Here is a 23,612-nt window from a genome sequence, read left to right as displayed (position 1 = left end):
GTAAATGAAAATATAGGAAAATGTGTTGAATTGGCATCAATTTCAATAGGTTATCAAGAAGGAGTGAGGAAGACTCACCAAGATGAACTCAAACTTAAATCTCCTCCAAAATGCCAAAGGACACATGTCTTATCAGCCCAAAAGCACTCTCTCGTTGCCCCTTCTCTACTTTATTCTCCCTTTCTTCTCTTTCTGTAGATCGCGAATCATAAACTAATGATTTAAAATTTTCAACCATCTGCCAAGGAATGGGCCAGTCCAAATTACTTCTTAAATTTGAGCCTATGTGGCCCAAATCACTTTCAGGTCTTGATTTAAAGGCTGCATCTAAAACCTTGCGATCACTAGCCATTATTAAATTAATTAACACTTAATTTTGCTTAAATACTCTTAGTTAACTAACTCAAGCTTGGAATTAAAAATTTAAGATGTTATAGAGGCGAGTGTGGTGGTAGTGTCAACATCTTTAGGTCAGAAATTGAGGAGGTCATGGATGGATTTGTTAGGGGGACTATAAAGATGAAGGAAGGCTAAGGAAGAGGGGAAGTAGGAAAGATTGGAGAGAGAGAAGGGATTTAAGGACATACTTGGGAGGGGACGTAAGGAAAACAAAGGAAAGAAGATGGAGGTTGTTGACGTGAGCTTAGGAGGATAGAAGTTGAAGCCTTTTGGGAAATGATGGAAATGGCGAAGGAGTGATTGAGAGAGTGAGAATATGAAAATATAAAATTTAAAAGTCAAAGCATTTTGTCAACAATCAAAGTTAACAACAATCAAAGTTAACAACTATTTGCTTCAAGGTAACATTGCTACATTTTATTTGGTTGAGGGATTTTTTCATGCTACCTCATAATTTAAAATATCTAATATTTCTTGAAAAATAATTCATAGGTAGATATGCTTCTTTACCCATTTTTAATTAAAATGCCACGTGAAAGTTGACTTTGACGTAAAAAGAAAAAAAATATTCTACAAAAAAGTAAAAATATGTTGAGTTATTGTAGAAACACTTTCTTTTATAGAAATTTATTTATTTGAAAAACTACAAATATATTTTCTGCATTTATGGGATTTAAAAGGAGTGAGAAACCCTCATTAATAGTCAACACCATCCGTCTATCAAATTTAAATTTTTAAGACTTCTACATCCTATGAATGGTGCAATTTCTTTTAGATTTGGTATAACTAGAACAATAATGTTTGCCCGTGCAATGCATGAGTGTATTTTAAAATGGTCGCTTTATGTGTGCATGATTTCTTTCAGACATTGGCCTGCTTTTGAGTAATAATTAACAAATTACGATTACCTATAAAAAAACATTTTAAAAGCTAGCACAAAAAAATGCAGTTTAAGGTGAGTGATGATATAATCAAATTCTATTGATATACTAATTTTCAACAAAAATTATACAATGATTGATGATTGATGGGTGATTTTTTATTCTTTCAATAATTTTACATGATTTTATTTTTATGTTTTTATATATATTTCAACATGATTGAAATATTAAAAAGATTAAGATAATATTCTTAAATAATTAGGGTAAAAGTTAATGGTAAAAATGTAATGTAAAAGGTACTGTTGCACGGTAGTTCGATTAATGATGATTTTGTGGACCAGCTAGTTCGATTAATGATTAACGATTAACAATTAATTAATTAATAATTAGTATTAATTAACAAAATAACGATAAATTGACGATGATAATGGAAGAAGAGGGGAAGACCAAACAGGGCATAACATCAAAGCGAGCGCACACATGCAATTCCGAAAATCTCATTTTAATTTTATTTTATGCTCGCTTCAGAAAATTGCGTTACCGGAGAGTGCAGCCAGTCAGCCACTGCTCTATGCGCCTCCATCGTCCTCTCCGTTATCTAGGGTTTCTAGGGTTTTCGGACGCCGTCCTCTCGTTTTCCAACGCTATTCGAGCTGGAGTTCCTCTCCTTCCTCTCGCGAATCTCTATGCGCCGCTGGTTGAGTGGCTTTGTCGATTAGCTCGCGGCACTCTCTCCCAGCTTCCCCTATCATAAAGCTTTCGATAGAGCTCACCTTTCTTCTTCGCGTTGTTTATGGTTGTCCGGTTAGGACCATGCTGAATGATCAGAGGTAGGTTGTTTTTGTTGTTCAAGGGTTTTGGATTTGGATGGCATTGGGTGACTTAATGGCATCTCGATTTTCTCAATCCTCGGTCGTGGTGGTGTCGAACCACCTGGACGATTATGTATCATCAACCCCTGAAGATAGTGATTTGAGCTCGCACAGAAGGAATACGGAGGCTGCGAGTAGCAGTTATGTTAATGCCTCGCTTTCCACCTCAACCACCATGGCCTATTTACCACAAACTGCTGTATTACGTGAGCTTCGACACGAGGCGTTTGAGACCTCTGTACCCACCGGTCCCTCAGAAAGTGGGCTGGTCTCGAAATGGCGACCCAAGGAAAGAGTAAGGTTCTGCCATTCAATTCATTATTTTCTGATAGCAGCTCAGAATTAAAGAATGAGCAACATTTCTTGATCTCAATTGCTCATGTAACCACTTCATTGTTGAAGTGGACAGTTGATATAATTTGTTACCATCATTGAGCAGTTCCGAGCCATTTAGGGGTCCTGATGGTTAACGGTATACTCACTTAACAGTGATGATATCGCAAATTTTCTGGTGTATGTAAATGAGGCGATCGCTTTCTTTGACATCAAGGCAATTCATTCGGCCAATAAAGTGGTTAAATGCCTTAGTTTGTGTAGGCATGAAATATTTGTGAGGATGTAGCATTCAACCTGTTGAAAACTCAAATTTCATTAAATAAACATAAGTATAATATGTGCATCATGGAGGCTCTTTTAAGACTACATTTATAATTTCTGGGGTCCTGCCTGGCTTATGAACTCACTATAAACTGGATAGATTTGCTGGAGGATAAGACTTCTGCTTTGATTTTTTGTTTTTTGGAATGGGTTCTGACTTTTCAACCGAAGCAGGCAAATATTAGTACACTTGCTTCATTTCAAGAGTGAAAAAACTTTAAGCATGGCATGATTGATGCTTCCTGGGATATTTGAATGATTAATAATCATTAACTACTTACTCATATTTATAATTGCTCAAAATTCTTCAAGTTCCCCTTTTTTAGAATGCCATCTGTAAGAATTTGATTTGATGGAGTCGGACTAATGTGATAATATAGTGCAGTATCAGATGGCAATTGGTTGTAAACAGTAGTGAGAAGTACCTGAATCTTCTTGTTTATCCTGGCTGCTGAATCTTGTCAATTACATTTCTTCACAACTTTTCAATAGACAAATAATTACTCCCTCCGTTCAAAAATTCAAGTCATTTTGAGGGGTTGTATGTTAAAAAATGTAAAGCATTTTGAGTGTTTCAAGGTATAATCATTCCATGTTTTCTAGAAGTACCCCTAATGAAAAAATTACTTTATATTTATTTTAGAGTGAAACACCCTATTAAATAGGGGTAAACATGGAAAGATGGTATTAGTTTGAAAATAAATAACTACTATATTGGGAGGCTGGGATTTTGTTAAAAGTGTCTTATATTTTTAACGAAAGAAGTATGTCAATTTGTCAGAAAATGATATAATGCCACATATACTCATTTACAACTATAAAAAAGTGCGCATGCTTCTTGTAATTTGTTTTGAATTGAAATGGCCTCATTAAATTTGGGACACAAGTGATCCTCTGCCATAGTCTGATTGTATCAAACTATTTGTTTTTGTTTATTGGATGGCAGTTTTTTAACCAAGTAACCTTTCTCTCGAGTACAAGCTAAAACTTCTGCATTTGCTTTTTGCAAATTAATATGAGGCTACTTGATTGTAAGCAATTGATTCAGTGAAGTGATGACTACCACCTGTATTAGTGAATTCATACATCTCTGGGAGAACAATGAAAATCACATAACATTATGTTTTAGTGTACTCATTTCTACTGAATTTTCTTTCAACATAATGGATGTGACTTGTTAATGAAGGAGAAGTTCATTTAAGAAACTGAAAATTGGTGCTATCTTTAGAAAGTTTAACATGCTCATATTTTCCAAGCCACTGGTGACTTCTATCTTGAGACTGCCTGGTGTCTTGCTTATAATGATATTTTTGAGTTCTATGTAAGGAACCCGGTTAGTTGCCTTCTTCTTTGAAGGTTTCCTCCCTTGGTTTTCCCATAAATGTTTTGTTCTGTAGTGTTCTTTTGTTTAATTTATTTTTTAGGGGGGATTGCACTGTTTAGAGTCATGCAACATTTTCTTCTCATTTAAATTGATGAATTGGTGTACCTTTATGAGGAGACAAAAGTTCACTGACATTTTATGTTTAATAGTTCCTAATCACAATACTTTTTCAAACTAAGGATATGTTTGGTACGCAAAAACTCCAGGTTGGAATGTGGAAGAGAAGGAGAACGTGGTGAGAAATGATCCTTGCGCCTCTACATAAAAAAATCAATAAAAAGTGACATACTGTTGAGAAATATTAATGAGGGCATTACATAATAAATAAGTTTCTTGTTTTCCATGATTACCTTTTCCTCCGCCTTTCTTATGAGCTACTAAACATGAAAAAGTGTTTTTTGTTTTCTTTTTGATGTTGTAATGCTTTTAGAAATGCTTATAGATGTTATACTTGCTGAGAAGTCTGCTTTGATTTAACTCCTGATTTTGTGGTGCAGATGAAGACGGGATGTGTAGCGCTAGTATTATGTTTAAACATTAGTGTTGATCCACCTGATGTAATTAAGATATCTCCCTGTGCCAGAATGGAGTGCTGGATAGGTCTCTTTTCAATCTGCTGATCTTATATGTATTCTTAGTTTTAATTTTCTCTGGTTTATACAATTAAGTTCAAATTTGGCTTTGGGACTTGGGCATCATTGTGGTGCTCCAGTATGTTTGGAAATTGTTTCTGGTTCCTTATTGTTATAATTAGGGTAGAACAGCACTGATATTTTATTCATAAGAAGTGTTTACATATACAGAAGAGATGAGAGGAAGAGAATCTACACAAATCACTAATATCTCTCCTATAATCTTGGCAAATCAAATCAGATGCTGATAAGAGATAAAATCAGATATTAATAACAGATAGCAGATCTTATTTAAATAAGGAAAATTAGGTCTAATCTTGATATGGGCCTATGGCGCCTTAGGACCTTATCCAACACTCCCCCTCAAGCTGGCGAATAGATGTTAATCATTCCTAGCTTGCTTTTGAGTCCTTCAAATTTGTTTTGGGTCAAGGATTTGGTCATAATATCTGCAATCTGGTTCCCTGAAGGGATGTAAGATAGATCTATCACCTTAGCTTCAATTTTTTTCTTTGATGAAGTGTCTATCCATTTCCATATGCTTCATGTGGTCATGTTGTACAAGGTTGTTAGCGATCTTTATGGCTGACATATTATCATACCATACTAATCGGACCATTCAGATCAATCTTCAATTCCTTCAAGAGACGAATGATCCACATTCCTTCACATATTCCTAGTGATAAGGCTCGGTACTTTGATTCTGCTGAACTTCTTAACACTACTGGTTGCTTCTTACTCCTCCAGCTCACTAAATTTCCCCACACATAAGAACAATGCCCAGTAGTTGATCTTCTATCACTCTTTGAGCCTCCCCAATCTGCATCAGTGAATAATTCAACAGTTCTGATGGTATTCTTTGAAAAAAATAGTCCTTGTCCAGGATTCTTCTTCAAGTATCTAAGAATCCTGTAAACTGCTATCATGTGTTCCTTTTGAGGAGCACTAGAGAATTGACTCACAACACTAACTGGAAAGCATATGTCAGGTCGTGTGTGGGACAAATAAATCAGTTTTCCCATTAACCTTTGGTATCTTTCTTTGTTTACTACAGTGCCATCTGGTTTAATTGTTAACTTCTGATTTAGTTCCATTGGAGTGTGTGTAGGCCTTGCCCTCAACATCCCTGTTTCCTTTAATAAATCTAGAGTGTATTTCCGTTGTGATACACTAATCCCTTTTTGTGTTCTTGCCACTTCCATTCCCAGGAAGTATCTTAAGGGACCAAGATCTTTAATCTCAAATTCTGCTGCCAGATTTCCCTTTAGTTTAGTGATTTCTTCCACATCGTTCCCTGTCAACACGATGTCATCCACATAAACAATAAGGACTGTTAATTTTTCTCCCCAATGCTTGACAAACAACATGTCATCTGCTAGGCATTGTTTGTATCCCCAGGACTTGATAGCTCGAGAGAATCGGTCAAACCAAGCTCTTGGAGACTGCTTTAATCCATATAGCGATTTGTACAACCTGCAAACTTTATGAGAGTTTTCAGAATTTCTCAAACCAAGAGGAATCTCCATGTATACTTCCTCATCCAGATCACCATTTAAAAATGCATTTTTAACATCCAATTGGTGAAGTGGCCAATCTAGATTAGCAGCAAGTGATAATAATACCTTAACTGAGTTGAGTTTGGCCACAAGGGAGAAGGTCTCTTGGTAGTCTATACCATAGGTCTGAGTGAAACCCCTTGCAACTAATCTAGCTTTATATTTGTTTATACTTCCATCAGGGTTATATTTCACAGTGAAAACCCACTTACTGCTAACAATAGATTTTCCCTTTGGCAAGTTGGTGACCTTCCCAGTTTGATTCTTGTAAAGTGCCCTTAGTTCTTCATCTATAGCCTGCTTCTATTTATGATCAGTTATAGCTTCTTCAAAACTATTAGGAATTTTCACTTGTTCAACATTTGCCACAAATGTCTTCATATGGGGAGAAAGTTTCTTATAGGAAACATATCTTGCAATGGGATGTTGGGTACAACTCCTCTTCCCTTTTCTAAGAGCAATAGGCCATTGTAGGTCTTCAAGACTCACCTCAGGTGTGGAGTCATGGCTTTGCTTCGGAACAAAAATGGGTTCAGCTCTTTCTCTGTTATGGTCCTGTTCACTAGCATGATTAGGTTCCTCCACCCTAGTTTCGAGGTCATCAAGGAACAGGTTAAGAGGTTCAAGAGGGTTAACATCCTGAAAATCTGATCTGTTTTTGGAATTTCCAGAATTTGTAGAGTCTGTTTGGTGAGGATCTGAACTGATTCTTGGTGAAACATCAGTATATTGAGGAAAGGTTGTAGAATCAAAGGAATCAGTATGTTCAAAGGTGTCATCTAGTGATATATGGGGAACATCCTGTTTCTGTCCAGATTTGGAATATTTATAATGATCATTACAAATCAGCCATTTATTCTCAGATTTATTCTCAGTAGTCTCCCCCTGAATGGGTGATTTGGAGTAATAGGGTTGTTTTTCAAGGAAGTGAACATGCATGGTCTCATATACTTTATTGGTGATAGGAGAAAAACATTTATACCCTTTTTGACTGGAAGAATAACCCAAGAAAATGCATTTTATGGCTTTAGTATCCAATTTTCCTGCTTCCTTATTATAAACAAAAGCTGTGCACCCAAAAATCTTTTGAGGGATGTTGGTAGTAAGAGGAGAGTTAGGAAAACTTTCCGAAAACTTTTGAAAGTGTATGGCAAAATTTAAAGTTTTGGAGGGTAAGCAATTTATAAGATAAGCGGATGTAAGAATAGCATCCCCCAAAATTTGTTCGGAACATGACTTTCAAACATAATAGCTCTAGCTACTTCAAGTAAATGTCTATTTTTTCTTTCAAACATGCCATTTTGTTGGGGTGAGTAAACACAAGATGTTTGATGATGTATGCCTTTTTCTTTCAAAAAAATTTGAAAATTCAGGTTCACATATTCCCTCCCATTGTCACTTCAAAGAATTTTTATGGAAGTCTGAAACTGATTTTGAACAAAGGCATAGAAGTTTTTGAAGATATTGAAAACTTCTGATTTTTCTTTCATCAGAAATACCCAAGTCAAGCGAGAATGATCATCAATAAATGTTACAAACCATCTTGTTTTAGAATTTGTTTCAAATTTGGATAGACCCCAAACATCACTGTGGATGAGAGCAAAAGGGTGACTTGGTGTGTATTTGTGATGGATAAGAATTTTGAACTTGTTTAGCAAAGTGGCAAGTCTCACAATGAAATTCAGAAACTGACTCTTTATTGATATTTGGAAATAAAAATTGCAAATAATGTGGACTAGGGTGGCCTAACCTAGAGTGCCATAACATCAAGTCTTCATGAGACATAACAGAAAAAACACCATAACTTTTATTTGATGAAGATCCATGGATATAGTAGAGCCCATTTCTCTCCTTAGCATTGCCAATCATCCTCCCCAAGGCCAAGTCCTGAAAATCACAGCCACTTTTGTCAAAAATAGCGCGACAATTTAATTTAGATGCCACACATTTTACAGACAATAAGCTGCACTTAATCTCAGGTACATATAACGCATCCTTCAACACAATATTTTTAGAGATTATCACAGTGCCAGATTTGAGTACTTCAGCGTATTGTCCGTTTGCAACTTCAACAGTCTCATGCTTAGAAAATTCACTAAATTTAGAAAACAAATTCCTAAAACCTGTTACATGATCAGATGCCCCAGAGTCGACATTCCAAATATTGTTGGATTTTTTCATACTATCAAAAGTTTGAGTTAAAGCTGTACCTGCTTGTGCCATAGTCACAGAAGGAGTATTATTCTCACATATTTTTGCAGACGCAGAATGTTTCTCTGGAACTTTCCTTAAGACCAGCAGCTCTTTAGTGCTTAATCCCCCAATTTCAGCTTCTGTTGTGGTCACTGACAGTCCCTTGCCTTTCTGTTTGAAATTCTGAGGCTTGCCATGTAACTTCCAGCAAGTTTCTTGAGTATGTCCGTTTTTATTGCATTGATCACACCTTCCAGACTTCTTACCCTTCATATCTCCTTGATTTCCTTTGACAGCAAGTGCAGAACCTTTAAGTGAAGTAGAGGAAGGCGTAGAATGTTCCTGGGTCAAAATCTTTTGACTTTCTTCGCATTTGAGCATGTTAAAGGCATCTTCTAGTAATGGAAGAGGCCTCATGCCCATTATACGTCCTCGGACATCCTCAAAGGAGTCATTGAGTCCAAGTAGAAACTCATAGCACCTTTCTCGATCAACGATCTTTCTGTAGTACTCTCCATCTTGCTGGCAAGTCCATTCATGGACCTCGTAAATATCAATTTGTTGCCATAGCCTCATGAGAGCACTGGAATATTGAGTGACAGATTGCTCTCCTTGCAAGAGATTTCGAAGCAATTGCTTCACTTGAAAAATGGCAGCTGTGTTCTCCTTGACTAAGTAGGTGCGCTTTGTAGATTCCCATATTTCTTTGGCTGTAGTTGCCAATAGGTAATTTTCGCCAATCTCGACAATCATAGAATTCACGAGCCAGGCCATGACCATATTGTTTTCTGCCCACCAAGACTTGAACTTAGCATCTGGAATTGCTGGAGGATTCTTTGTGAGGTATTTCTCGCGATTCTTTCCTTGAACAAACATCATAATATGTCGCGACCATTGGAGGTAGTTGTTGCCATTAAGTTGATGAACAATCACAGCTTGCGAGAACGAATCGTTCCTTGAACTCAACGTCCCGAAGGGAGAGTTCATGCTGTGCGCATTCAAACCAGTACCTTGTTAGTCTTCTTTGGCTGATGATATTGGGCCATCACTTGTGGTGAAGACTTGTGGCTGGTTTGTTAGAGCTGCCCTATATGCCATTGATCACAGACCAAAGCTCTAATACCATGTTATAATTAGGGTAGAACACCTTGATATTTTATTCATAAGAAGTGTTTACATATACAGAAGAGATGAGAGGAAGAGAATCTACACAAATCACTAATATCTCTCCTATAATTTTGGCAAATCAAATCAGATGCTGATAAGAGATAAAATCAGATATTAATAACAGATTGCAGATCTTATTTAAATGAGGAAAATTAAGTCTAATCTCGATATGGGCCTATGGCACCTTAGGCCCTTATCCAACACTTATATTATTCTGTTCACTGTTTCTCCATCTTTATTGTCCTAAACTCTTTACTTGGTTTTACTGGTTCCCATTTCTAATCAGTCCAGACAAATAATTGTTAGTGCCCTATTTAGCAGTAAAGCAGTTGTCTATTTGCATCTTCTTTGCGCTTATTTTTTATTGCACCATGGTTCATACTTGTTGTTCAACTAGTTCTTGAGTTTTGACATTTTTTATTTCTAATTTTATCATCTTTGTGTTATTTGTATGCTTCTTATTTGTTAATGAGTAATACTAGATAAATTGTTAAAGCTGAATATAATGATGTCGCTGGTATATGGGTAGCCTGAACTGAATTAATAATGTTTATCTCCTTTTTATAATAATGCATTGTTTCCTTTTTTATTTTTTTTCCAACAAATGTATTAATGTATTGTTAATTGCAGAGGAATGCAATACAAGTGATTGAAACTCCACTTATTTACAATCAGGATTGTCATACTTGGGAACTTCAATGAATTTCAAATCTTTTTTTCGATTATTTAGATTAAAACCAAATAAACAATAGGGTCTTTGGGATTTATTGTTGACATATTTTTTTTCTCGTTGATCAAGTCTGATTCTTTCTTGTCCTGTTCTTTTCTTTATCATACTGTAGATCCTTTTTCCATGGCACCTCAAAAGGCATTGGAATCAATTGGAAAAACCTTAAGTAGTCAGTATGAAAGGTGGCAACCAAAGGTGGGGACATTTGGCTAATTAACCTCACATCTCATATTACCTTTTGAAGGTGATTTATCACTTCAATTTTTGGGTATATTGACAGGCACGTTATAAGTGTCAACTTGATCCTACAGTAGATGAGGTGAAGAAGCTTTGCACTACATGTCGTAAGTATGCAAAGATGGAGAGAGTTTTATTCCATTACAATGGACATGGCGTGCCCAGGCCAACTGCCAATGGGGAAATTTGGGTCTTCAACAAGGTTAAAATCTTCCTTTTAGTTCTTAATTTAAGTTCAATGTTTGAGAGATCACCTTTTCTTTGGTTCTGAGCAAGTGGTGTTAGGTCAATAGACAGATAGAAATTCATGATGGTGGGTGCCTGAAAATCATATGTATCTATCATGGAAAATTTTTTCTTTGAAGTTCCCTCATACCACAGATATAGTTTTGTTTGCTTGGCGGGGGTATAGTTTAGTTTGCATGGCAGGGATGAAAATGAAAATGTTGAAAATGGGTGGATGATGATAATGAATAAAAATCATCCTGTACTTTTTAAGTAGAATGGCTTAGACAACAGATGAAAAATGGATTAGCCATACTTAGAGATGAAAGAATGTGGTGTTACACTAAATAGATGAAATTTTAATGTAGGCTTTTCAGAACAATACAACATCAAATAGTCTTGTCTCACTTGGTGGGGTTGGTTACATAGATTTAATAACGTCATTATAACACAATTTCCATAGAATAGAAATATGTAATATTAAAATCTTAATTTTGTACTTGGCAAACTAATTCATGTTTCTGGGCCCACTCATCCCTAACCGATGTATTTAATTAAAGATTCTATTGTTTGCAATTTCATTACTAGTTATAGAAAAATGATCATCAAATTTGTGCCTTTTATGGTAGCAATGAGAAGTAATTTTTCTTTTGCAATATCTATTATAAACCTGTTAGTTTTAATTAAAGTAGTTATTCTATTCTAGTACCTTTTTTATTTAGGGGCAGAAAAGACATTTCTCATCCACAATAATGTTTTTTTTTTCATTCCATTCCTTCTATTTCATCCCATTTTGTACGCCAAAGTCTTTTGAAATTAGATGCTCTAATATTTGCATTACTGATCAGTTGCTCAGTTCTCACAAGTTTTGGGCTTCAAATTGCTATGCAAATTTTCTAGCTAAATTGGGCTTGATTCTGACCTGTGAATTGAAAAATAGGAATGTGCTAGGCTTTGGCCAATTTTTGTGCTAAGCTTTAAGATTCTTGTGTCAGCCAAGCTGCAGGTTTTTCACTTCTTTCTTAACATCAACCAATTCCTAACTGATATGAAATTCTTAGCAACATGAAAGTGGGGGAATTCCTTGTAAGTGTTATTTCACATATTAATGCGGGAGAGGCACAAGAGGAACTAGAGTTGGGAATACAGGTGGGCCTGGCCTTTATGGGCCTGAGCCCTAAAGCTCGGTTCCTTATTTTGAATCTCATTTCTCAAGCCCGGCCCTTATGTAAAGGGCTCAGGGCCGGGCCCGCAAGCCCTTTTTCAAAAAATTAAAAAAAATAAAAATAAAATTAAACATTATAAATTAATTAAAATATTCTAAAATTAAAAAAAAGTAAAATTCTCATAATTTTTTAAAAATTAAACAACACACATTTAGAAGTCTAGTAATAAAATTTAAATCTTGGTAAAAAAATAATTCATTTTTTATAAATACACAAACATAATAATTATAAAAAAATAAAAAATATCAAGAATTTTATACTATACACTGATATTTATTAAATTATATTAAATTAATTTTAGAATAAATTAAAATTAATAATAATATAATACGTGTAGGATCAGATGAGCAGGTCATTAGCTTCAAATACATGTTCCACCAAAGAAAATAAAAATAATAATAATAATAATATAACAGGACTTGAAGGGTTACCCAAGCCTGAGCCTTTTTTCACAGGGCTTATTAGGGCCAAGCCTTCAAGTTCGATTACTTGAAAAAAATTTATTTTCAAAGCCCAAACCCTTATTTAAACAGGGCCTCTAAGCTCAGCCCTTCAGGCCTGGCCCTTATTCCCGGCTCTCCCTCGATCTTTGCTTTAGTGTAGCAATTCTTAGATGATGTGGTTTTACCATTTTTGTGTCCTGACTTATGTCTTTACAATCCTTTGCAAACTTGTAATTCTTGCTCTGTCAACTAACTCTAAATTTCATGTATAACTATTTTATTTCTAGTTCTTGGTTGATAATTATTCTTTTCTGGTAAAATTCCTTTTTTCCTTTTAAATAGTGATAGACTTAAGTTTCATTAACACTTTTCAATTTTTGTTCCTTTGTTGTTTTTCCTCTTCGCAACCTTCTATATGGTTAAAGGCCAATAATGCTAATAGTTTTTGAGTAGTCAATTATCTTCATAATAATCAAATCAAAATACCAAAAAAGGTAAAAACTAGTATTGAAACGTGTGAGCTCTCAAAATTTTCTCACATTCAAAGTTATATTTTATATTTTTGTCAAAGCATCTTTACACATGTCTCTTGGGCCTGCCCGCCAATAAAATTTATTTAGCTTTTCCCACACGAATAAAGCTAAGTGGAAAAAAGAGGAGGGAAAGAAGAGAACTAAGAGAATGGGGGAGGAGGAACTATAAATGTGAGAGGAGAGAGGGGCAAATCAGGAGTCAGTAATACAATGACTTACAAAATAAATGGGTAGTAAATTTAAACCAATCCTTATTCAGGCAAACAAATATTCTAATTCTACTATGATAAATTTTTTATAGTAGACATTTTTCCTTATGACTGATCAGACTCTGGAATATGTCATACTCTTGCGAATAAAAGAACTTCATAATTCCTACTCTCATGATCTCATTCTTCACTAGTTCATGTTGCAGAGTTATACACAGTATATTCCATTACCAATCAACGACCTTGATTCCTGGCTGAAGACCCCATCGATATATGTATTTGACTGCTCTGCTGCTGGCATGATTGTTAATGCCTTCATCAAGGTACCCACGCTGAGCCATAGCTAGCATTAATGTGTGCAAAGATAGCTAAGAACACACAGAATTGATTTTGTCTTTTTTTTTTTTAATGTCAAATTGGTTGATGGACTTGTTATCCAGAAGCTCCATGAATGGGATGCTTCTAGTTCGGGATCTGCTAGGGATTGCATTCTGCTTGCAGCATGTGAAGCACATGAGACTTTGCCTCAGAGTGCAGAATTTCCAGCTGATGTGTTTACATCGTGCCTCACAACGCCCATCAAGATGGCATTGCGATGGTGAATCTTCTCTTATAATTTATTTTCTTATTTGATAAACTTTCATGTTAATTTATTTTCTCTTATAATCTGCTTTTTTTTTTTCTAATTCTTGAGAATTTATGTGTTGCTAGACATACATTTGTTATTGATAAATCATTGTGTGGCAATTGGTTCCCTAGGTTTTGCACTCGTTCATTGCTTCGTGATTCCCTCGATTATTCACTTATTGATAAGATCCCTGGCCGGCCAAATGATCGAAAGACGCTTTTAGGTGAATTGAATTGGATTTTCACAGCAGTAACTGACACGATTGCCTGGAATGTTCTTCCTCATGGTATGTCCCAATCATCCAAGCTGCTCCACTTAGGAAATTAGCATGGCATATCCTTGAAATCCATCACTTTATCTATTCAATATTTAAGTGTCTTAGCATGATATTTAGTTTTGCTCTACAGATCTTTTTCAGAGACTCTTCAGGCAAGATTTGCTTGTTGCCAGTCTATTCCGAAACTTCCTACTTGCTGAGAGAATCATGCGATCTGCAAATTGTTCTCCAGTCTCACATCCAACATTGCCGCCAACCCATCAGCATCATATGTGGTATCTATCTATCGTGGAAGATGATTTTCATGTTATCGTACAATGTGAGAAAATTAATGATGTTACTGTTATTAATTAATGCTGCAGGGATGCTTGGGACATGGCTGCTGAGCTTTGCCTCTCTCAGCTCCCCTCATTAGTTCAGGATCCTAATGTAGAATTTCAGGTATAAAAAAGTTTGTTATGCTACTAAAGTCAGTTTCCTTCTGGCAATGGCAATGCATATTATGAGTTTTTTTTTTAATTTTTTTTTCATGGCTCGGGTATTTAAGCATCATGAAATTAACCTAGGATCGATCATTCTTCATCATGATTGGCCTTGCTTGGTGTTGAATATATTTGTTTTCTTTTCAGCCAAGTACATTCTTCACTGAGCAGTTAACAGCATTTGAGGTATGGCTTGACCATGGTTCTGAACATAAGAAACCTCCAGAGCAGTTGCCTATAGTTCTTCAGGTGCGTCATGTTTCTTGGTCTATGTTACATTCGGAACCGTCACTTTGGTTCCTAATTCTTTTGTTATGTAGGTTGCCTGATTTTTGCCAATTCAGCTGGCAGGACCTGTTCATTAATTAGGTTTTGGTGGGTAAGATGGAATAAGGTGTTTTTCTTTGTTGGAAATTGTTTCATTTTGGTTGTTGACGATGTCCTTCTGATGGAAATGTGAAAAAATGTGTATTTGTTGAGTTTCTACCACTAGAGCCAGAAGCAATCTTGTAAGACGTTAATTTTGGGTTTTGTTTCCATGATAAATGGCATAATGGATCTGTCTTATTCATTTTTCCTGTTTAGATTTAATAATCATATGCTATTTAGCTGTATGATGACTAACGACACTTGTGTTTCTATGATGTGTCTCGTGTACTGTGAAACCTATTTCACAAATCATCCTTTTTGTATTTTTGTTTGTGCTCTCAAGCCAAGGTTTCTCCTTCTACACACAATTTATATTTTGATTGTGTGAAGATTTTATGTGTTTTGCATTTTGCATGCTTTAAATGTGGGAGCATTTTGATTTCAGGTTTTGCTTAGTCAATGCCATAGCATCATGCTTTGTGGCTCCTTGGAAGGTTCCTTGATATGGGGCCATGGGCTGTAGAACTGGTAATTACTCCTCTTCACTGAATTAATTCATAACCTTTGTTGCAATTGTCCCTATGAATGTTTGTGATGCCATAACTTGATACCAAATTTCCTATATGCAGGCATTATCTGTTGGAATATTTCCATATGTTTTGAAGCTATTGCAAACAACTACTCCTGAACTTCGTCGTATTCTTGTTTTCATATGGACAAAGATTCTTGCACTTGATAAGGTACATCTAGAGGAGTTTAATTATTCATAGAAGTAGACCTATGTTTTATGAGGGGCATGATTGCTGTATATGCTTTACATCTTAGCCCTCTTTAACTGTTTTCTTGTTTAGGGAAAATGACAATTAACAATCCATAATTAGAATTAGTGATTGCTAAGGACCTTAAAATTCCTCACAAAGTCCACAGAATAAGTTATCATTGATGCTTTCCTGAAGTTATCACTTATTCACGTGTACTTTTTAAAGTTACAGCTTGATCCCCCCACTTTTACTATGATGTCTTAATTTTATTACTATCTTTGGATGAAAAACACCCTTGTAACATCTGCAAGAACACTTAAGGGAACTAGACAATTGTAACTTATATCGTGTTAGAGAGGAATTTTGACTCTAAGGTATTAACTGTCATTAATATAAATTATTAGTCTTTAACTATTATTGTTCATCAAGTGCTTTACTTAGTGAGTCCATCATCCATGCTTAGCTCATTAGCATGAATATTACCTGTTGACGTTTTTTTGCAGGTTTGGTGTTGGGTGTTGGGTGTTGGCATGTGCTACTTGATTTCTAATCCCCTGCCCCCACCCCAAATATTCAACTAGTTAACAGCCTATAATAAATCCTGCTATTGGCAAACCCAGTTCTTAATTTTTTCGGAACTGTACTTTGCGTATTGCCAATTAGATTACAACTGCAATCTAATTTCTAAATTTTCGGACAATCCTAAGTAATCTAAACTACTAATTCCATATATATTCTTAAACTACACAATAAAATTTATACCTTATAGTTACAAGAATCATATATCTTCTTTAATCTCTCTCCTTTTTGGTTTCCTTCTATTTGGCGTAGCTCTCCTTGTTGGCTTCATCTTCCTGACAGGGTACTTTCTGTTGGATTTTAGTCATGTCAGGTTGATCTAGTGAAGGATGGAGGTCATATCTATTTTATCAAGTTTCTTGATAGTGTGGAAGCATCGCCAGATCAACGTGCAATGGCTGCTTTTGTCTTGGCTGTTATTGTTGATGGGCATAGACGTGGCCAAGAAGCCTGTATTGAAGCTGGTCTGATCTGTGTTTGCTTGAGGCACCTGCAGAGTTCTCCTCCCAATGAGGCACAAACTGAACGCCTGTTCTTCCTTCAGTGGCTATGCCTCTGTCTAGGGAAACTTTGGGAAGATTTCACTGAGGCCCAGATAATAGGCTTGCAGGCAGATGCTCCTTCTATATTTGCACCCCTACTATCTGAACCCCAACCAGAGGTTTACTTTAGTAACTTCAATTATTTTTTAAGTTACCATATGCATATCATTTTATGAATCTTTTAATTTAGATCAATGCTGTAGTTTTGATAATTTGTTGTCTCAGGTCAGGGCTTCTGCTGTTTTTGCACTTGGAACCCTTCTTGATGTGGGATTCGACTCTTGCGGCGAAGGTGTTGAAGGGGATGAAGAATGTGATGATGATGAAAAGTTTAGGGCTGAAGTTACTATAGTTAAAAGTCTTTTGAGTGTTGCTTCAGATGGGAGTCCATTGGTGAGGGCAGAGGTAGCTGTTGGTAAGTGATCAAGGATCAGAGATTATAAATCCATTTTCATTGCTCATTTTTAAAGGTTTGCATGTTTTTATGATTTGACAAGTATCAATTTTTAAACTGATTTTGCATTTTGTTCATTCCTGCCAATTGTCAACAATCAACTGTTTTTTGGATAGCTAGCTGTTTTAAAACTTAGTAGTCGAAAAAAATTGAAGAGATTTTTCAGTATGTTAAAAGGTGAGAGGAGCGGATCAGCATGATTAAAAGATTTAGCTCGCATAACCTTCATATGTTTGTTGCTGTGCTGCCAAATATTCTCTTGAATTTTTTTCCCCCAGAGTGTGAGAGTATTGAGTACATTTGCTTTATCTGTTTTTTTTTTTTTTTGCATGTGTCTGCTGGGGGGTTTTAGGGGGAGGCAATAGTATCACAAATATATCTTGGTAACTCTTTTTGCTTGCGATCATCAGCTCTGGCACGCTTTGCCTTTGGCCATAATAAGCACCTAAAATCCATTGCTGCTGCATGTTGGAAGCCGCAGACAAATTCCTTGTTCAACACCATACCTTCATTGTTGCATATGAAAGGTTTGGGTGGTGGATATGCTAGCCAAAACCGACATATGCCTCATGGAAGTATCATTGCATCTCAAATTGGTCCCATTTTGAGGGTTGGGAATGACAATTCAATAGTAGTGCGAGATGGACGAGTCTCTTCTAGCAGTCCTCTAGCAAGTTCTGGAATGATGCATGGTTCTCCATTGTCAGACGACTCTTCTCAACATTCTGATTCAGGAATACTGAATGGAGTGTTGGACCACTCAGGACCAAAACCTTAGACATTGAACTGTATTCACAATGTATAATTGCTATGTATACATTAGCAAAAGATCCATCTCCACGCATTGCAAGCCTTGGTCATCGGGTACTGTCCATAATTGGGATTGAACAAGTAGTAGCAAAACCATTAAAGACCGCTGCTATTCAGACTAGTGAAGCTACAGCATCTCTTAGTCTTGCGGGATTGGCTCGTTCATCCTCTTGGTTGGATATGAATGGAGGTAGATCTCTCTGTTGTCCCTTTACCTTCTTCATGTGTGATCATTTCTAATTTTAAGTCGGAGTTTCTGTTTGAACCTGTTAGATTTTTGTGACAAGTATGTCTTCAATTTGTTACTGGCTGTTTACTTGTGCATGCTGTTCTGTTAGGTCACTTGCCTCTAACCTTCAGAACTCCCCCAGTGAGCCCCCCTCGCCCTAGTTACATAACTGGAATGCGGAGAGTATGCTCGTTAGAGTTCAGGCCCCACCTCATGAATTCTCCAGACTCTGGATTAGCTGATCCACTTCTTGGTTCTGGCAGAACTTCTGATCGTGGTTTTATTCCACAATCAACTATATATAATTGGAGTTGCAGTCACTTCTCCAAAGCAGATGATTTTGAAGAAGTGTCATCTAGAAGAGAAGAGAGGGAAAAAATTGCATTGGAGCACATAGCAGAATGCCAACATTCTGGTTTGTTTTATGTTGACTTACTTTATTTAATCAATCACGTGGTTTAAATGCTCTTAACTAGAGGATTGATGGCATTCCATTCTGGTCAGCTGTTAGCAGGCTAATAAATCCAATTGCTAAATGGGACACAAAGGGTACACAAACGACATTGATGCATCCTTTCTCTCCTATAGTGATAGCTGCTGATGAGAATGAACGGATCAGGTATACTGGAAGGGGGTTATAAATAACTGTATTGAACAGGAAGGGGTTATAAATAACATCATTTTTTTAAATGTTGTTGTGGTTTTTTGAGCTAATATAAGTTTTCGTCTTTCTTCCCAAGGATAATAAAGTGTCTGCTTTATTTTTAGCACTATATGTTTGACTAATACTAGATTTAGACAGGCGACAAGACCAAACCATTTTGAAAGCCTTTGGACAAATACTAGATATAGACTGGAGACAAGACCAAAAAACAAACCATGTTTGACTAATACTAGATAGAGACAGGCGACAAGACTGGAAAACAGACCATTTTAAAAACATTCGTGAAACTATTTGTGTTTGTATTTCTCAGTTGATTCACTCAAAACAAAGTACATATATAGATGTTACAGGGACGACCGAATCTGATTGTATCGGGCAAGAGAATTAAAACAGAAGCAATCCCATATATTTGGGGATATAAAAAATAAATAGCAAATATCTAATAACTAGAATATATTAGGTAATTAGGGCAGACTTCCCTAATGGGCCCAAGAGGCAGCAAGTCCACTTCCAACAATTCGGAATTCAATTTGTTGCTTAGGTTTCAGATCTCAGTGGATGTAGTTTCTGTTGTGTTATGTCACCTTGGTTTTTATTTTTATTGACTAGATGTTTGAATGCCCCACAGGATATGGAATTATGCAAAGGCTACACTTCTCAACAGTTTTGACAATCACGGTTTTCCTGATAAAGGAATTTCTAAGCTCTGCCTAGTGAATGAGCTTGACGATAGTTTGCTTCTGTCTGCTTCATGTAACATTTACTGTTGTTTGTTTTACTCTCTATTGTCAAGATAGATTTGTAATGTTACCTTTCTTAATGAATTTGTGTTTGTGCAGCTGATGGAAACATTCGAATTTGGAAAGATTATACATTAAAGGGTAAACAAAAGCTTGTCACTGCTTTCTCTTCAATCCATGGCCATAAACCGGGCATGCGAAGTCTGAATGTTGTTGTTGATTGGCAACAGCAAAGTGGTTACATGGTATGCAATTCGAATGGAGAGCGTGTTACTGCCTGCTGCTGAAATTAACTACAAGAAACTTCTATTTCTGCCCCCCATGTTACATTCATTTATTTTGATCTTATTCCTTGTTATATTTGTTAGTATGCTTCAAATAAGATGTCTACATTGCTCTGGGATCTGGACAAGGAGCAGCTTGTTAATACTATAGCTTCGTCATCAGATTGCAGTATCTCAGCTTTGGTAAGCCTTGCCTTTGCAAGACAGTGGCAGTTATTCCTGAGCTATGTTTGTTTCTTTTTTTGGCATGGCAATTAACCATCATATACTATACGATGGGGAGTTGAGGTTTCCAGATTACTTTTTAGGTCTAACATGTCAATTAAATCTAGAAGCATTTGTTCTGAAATTCTTATCAGGAGGCATTGTCTGACATTCACGATTCTGTCATTTTGTTGGTTTATTTTTGTTTCAGGCTGCTTCTAAAGTTCATGGGAGCCAGTTTGCAGCTGGTTTTGTTGATGGTTCTGTCAGGATTTATGATGTCAGGACACCTGAAATGTAAGCTCCTCAAATAGAAGTTCCTTCGATGAGAGAAATGTTAATGCGTTCCCAGCATGAGGTTGAATTAAGCGACACAAGCATCTGTGATATTTCTCTATTGTCACGGTTTATATAATATGCATCTAAAATAAAATATATTCTGCTATTCTAGTGGTCGCTGGTATTCTAGTTCTAATTGAATTTAAATTGAGAGTGCAGAAATTTCTGTTTAGATGACGAGCCTCACTCTCTTACCTTGCCATTTCTCTTTAATGACAATGATGTTTCTTAGGCTTGTCTCTGCTTCACACCCACATACTCACAGAGTGGAAAGAGTTGTCGGGATTGGCTTCCAACCAGGTCTAGACCCGGGAAAGGTAAAACGACGATCTTTACCAGTTTCATACTTTGTAAATAACCTGTATTATGAAATTATTACTTATGGTCCATGGATTTTGTTGGGAAAAAAAAATGATGATATCATGTGGCATTTATTTTTCCTTCAGATTGTTAGTGCTTCTCAGGCCGGAGATATCCAATTTCTTGATATAAGAAATCACAACGGTGCCTATCTCACCATTGAAGCTCACAGGGGCTCACTTACAGCTTTAGCTGTACATAGACATGCTCCAATTATTGCGAGTGGCTCGGCCAAACAAATAATCAAAGTCTTCAGCCTGGAGGGTGATATACTTGGCACAATTCGATACTACCCTACCCTAATGGCCCAGAAAATTGGTGCTGTAAGCTGCCTCAATTTCCACCCATACCAATTATTGCTTGCTGCTGGTGCCGGGGATGGGTGTGTATCTGTCTATGCCGACGATAACACTCAAGCAAGATGAATCCACGCGTCTCCATGATAAGTTTCATTGGCACCTAGGTGGTTCAAGAACATACTTGAGGACGGCCACGCATATTACTTGCAGTTGGATTACCATGTGATGATTCCACAATCCGCAGCCTGTGTGAATACGTTCGGAAATATTGGTTGATTCTGCTAATTAGTGTATACGTTATCTATTCATTAGTCTCCATTGTTGAGGGTTGCACTCGGCAGGAAGAAAGTCCTGCGTATGTTTGTTAGTTTGGAGGCTTAGGCAAATAATGTCAATTTGGTAAATGTGTGTATATATATCCTCATAATGTTATTCTTTTCCTCGCTCGTGTGTCATTTCTCACCCTATTTTCCAATCTGTAATTCAGAATTCATAATTGAAATTGTTTCTGGCGGATAATGAAGGTGGTGGAGTCCGGAAAATCTGGGCTCTTTGCGTTAAATTGGTGGGCCCCAGTTCCGGTGGTAGTAAACTCCAATATTCCGGTATGAGCGAAGTACTGTTTATTATTACTGGTCTGGATCCGTAAGTTCGCATCCTTCGAATTCCTGACAAATTACTTATCCTTTGGCAATTTCTGCCGTGGCATCAACAGGAAGGGTTGTGTCTTGAAAGAGAGCCGTCAAATGTAGGTCGAAGGTTTCTTAATTATTTTGAAGGACTACTTTTCCCTAATTTTATGTTTGAGAAGTGCTTAGTCTATTGTATTAAATGGTGGGATAATATTTTTTTATAAATTTTTTTATGAGCAAAATTTTCCTTTCGTTATAGATTCGTTATCTTCATTATCAGTTGATGTTGAATTGTTGCGGGACGCGTGCACAGTGAGAGCTTTGCATTTTGACACATTTTTTCCGCCGCTTCGATGATAAAATCAGGTGATATCTGTCATTATCATTGCACTTACTACCTTTTTGGCCCACATTAGATTGTTAAAATGAGTCAGAATGTCTTGTCACTGTATGCATGTTTCACAACTATTTCACGTCAGTTGGTGATAAAGAAAATGATGGGTTTCTAACATAAATACGATTTTGTTCTTGAAAAAAATTGTTTATGGAGAATATTGCTTGTTTTCAGTACAAAATACCCACTATTCTTTAGAGAAAAAAAATGTCTTTAAGTCTTATTTTAATTTAAAAAAAAACTCCATAATTTGACTTGCTAATTTTGTGGCACGAAATTAACAAAAAATAAACAAGAGCGGAAAATTCTTTTTCGAGGCTGTAACTGTTATGAGGGAGGAGACTTTCCTTTTCCAAATTCTGATGTAAAGTGATTTTTTTTTTCAATTTTTTATTTAAACTGATATTAAATCACTATCATTGGTAGAATTATGATTCATAGAAGAATTAACATCTTATACATGTAGGAAACTAAATGAGTCGGTGAATGAACTACGGATATTAAAAGTTTCCATCTTTGATATGCAGGGAAAGGAAGTATTATTGATAAGGAGTAGAAGAAGAATATAATAAAAGTTCATAAAATTTAAGATAGAATTATCTCTTTAAAAATTATCGTTGGACATAAGACTGTTAATATTACTAGCGTTTATCTCAAGTTGAGGCAAAAGTTGATCTTACTAAATTGTTTTGAGAAGGGTTGGAGAGGTTGATTCAAAGCATGGGAGTGTTTTTAAAAGCCATCCATTTATACAATAATATTAAAAATTAGGAAAGATATCGTATAACTAAAAAGAAAACTAAGAAAGCTTTAAATAAAGCCAATTTTGAAATATTTGAAGAGTTTTACCAGGTCTTAGGACAAAGGTTGAAAACAAAAAATTTATAAGATTGTTAGGATTAGGCAAAGAAAATCAAAAGATTTGGAACAGATAAGATGCAAAACGGATGAAGAAGGAAGATTTTTTTATTACAAATGGTGATATTAAAGATAGATGGATGACCTACTTTTACAAACTTTACAATGATTAAGGGAGCTCATCTAATAGCTTGGAGGACTTATTAACTTATGAAAGAGAACAACATTTGTCATTCTATTGAAAGATACGCAATAATGATAAAATTTGTCATTCTATCAAAAGATACACGATAGTAAAGTAAACAAAGCTCTTAAGAAAATGACAAATAATAGAATTAATGGACCTGATTGTATCCTTATTAA

General features: G+C 36.0%; 1 protein-coding gene across 1 annotated transcript; it reads left to right on the top strand.

Moving 5' to 3' along the window:
- Nucleotides 1-1,791: 1,791 nt before the first annotated feature.
- Nucleotides 1,792-21,927, top strand: LOC129289800 (regulatory-associated protein of TOR 1-like). Its single transcript, XM_054926566.1, is given in 25 exon segments — nucleotides 1,792-2,447; nucleotides 4,691-4,793; nucleotides 10,584-10,666; nucleotides 10,752-10,910; nucleotides 13,551-13,667; nucleotides 13,785-13,942; nucleotides 14,104-14,258; nucleotides 14,380-14,524; nucleotides 14,612-14,690; nucleotides 14,879-14,980; nucleotides 15,546-15,564; nucleotides 15,567-15,628; nucleotides 15,730-15,840; nucleotides 16,745-17,101; nucleotides 17,208-17,397; nucleotides 17,847-18,208; nucleotides 18,211-18,436; nucleotides 18,585-18,890; nucleotides 18,980-19,094; nucleotides 19,768-19,892; nucleotides 19,979-20,124; nucleotides 20,248-20,346; nucleotides 20,579-20,664; nucleotides 20,939-21,023; nucleotides 21,153-21,927. Coding segments are annotated over 25 exon segments (4,029 nt in total). The 5' UTR covers nucleotides 1,792-2,147; the 3' UTR covers nucleotides 21,492-21,927.
- The last annotated feature ends 1,685 nt before the right edge of the window (nucleotides 21,928-23,612 follow it).

The sequence above is a fragment of the Prosopis cineraria genome, unplaced genomic scaffold, assembly GCF_029017545.1.
Source record: "Prosopis cineraria cultivar Desert tree isolate PC_DT_omini unplaced genomic scaffold, ASM2901754v1 PC13, whole genome shotgun sequence".
NCBI classification, from domain to species: Eukaryota; Viridiplantae; Streptophyta; class Magnoliopsida; order Fabales; family Fabaceae; genus Prosopis; species Prosopis cineraria.
The sequence above is the reverse complement of the archived record's forward strand: the minus strand, read 5'-3'. Positions and strand labels throughout refer to the sequence as shown.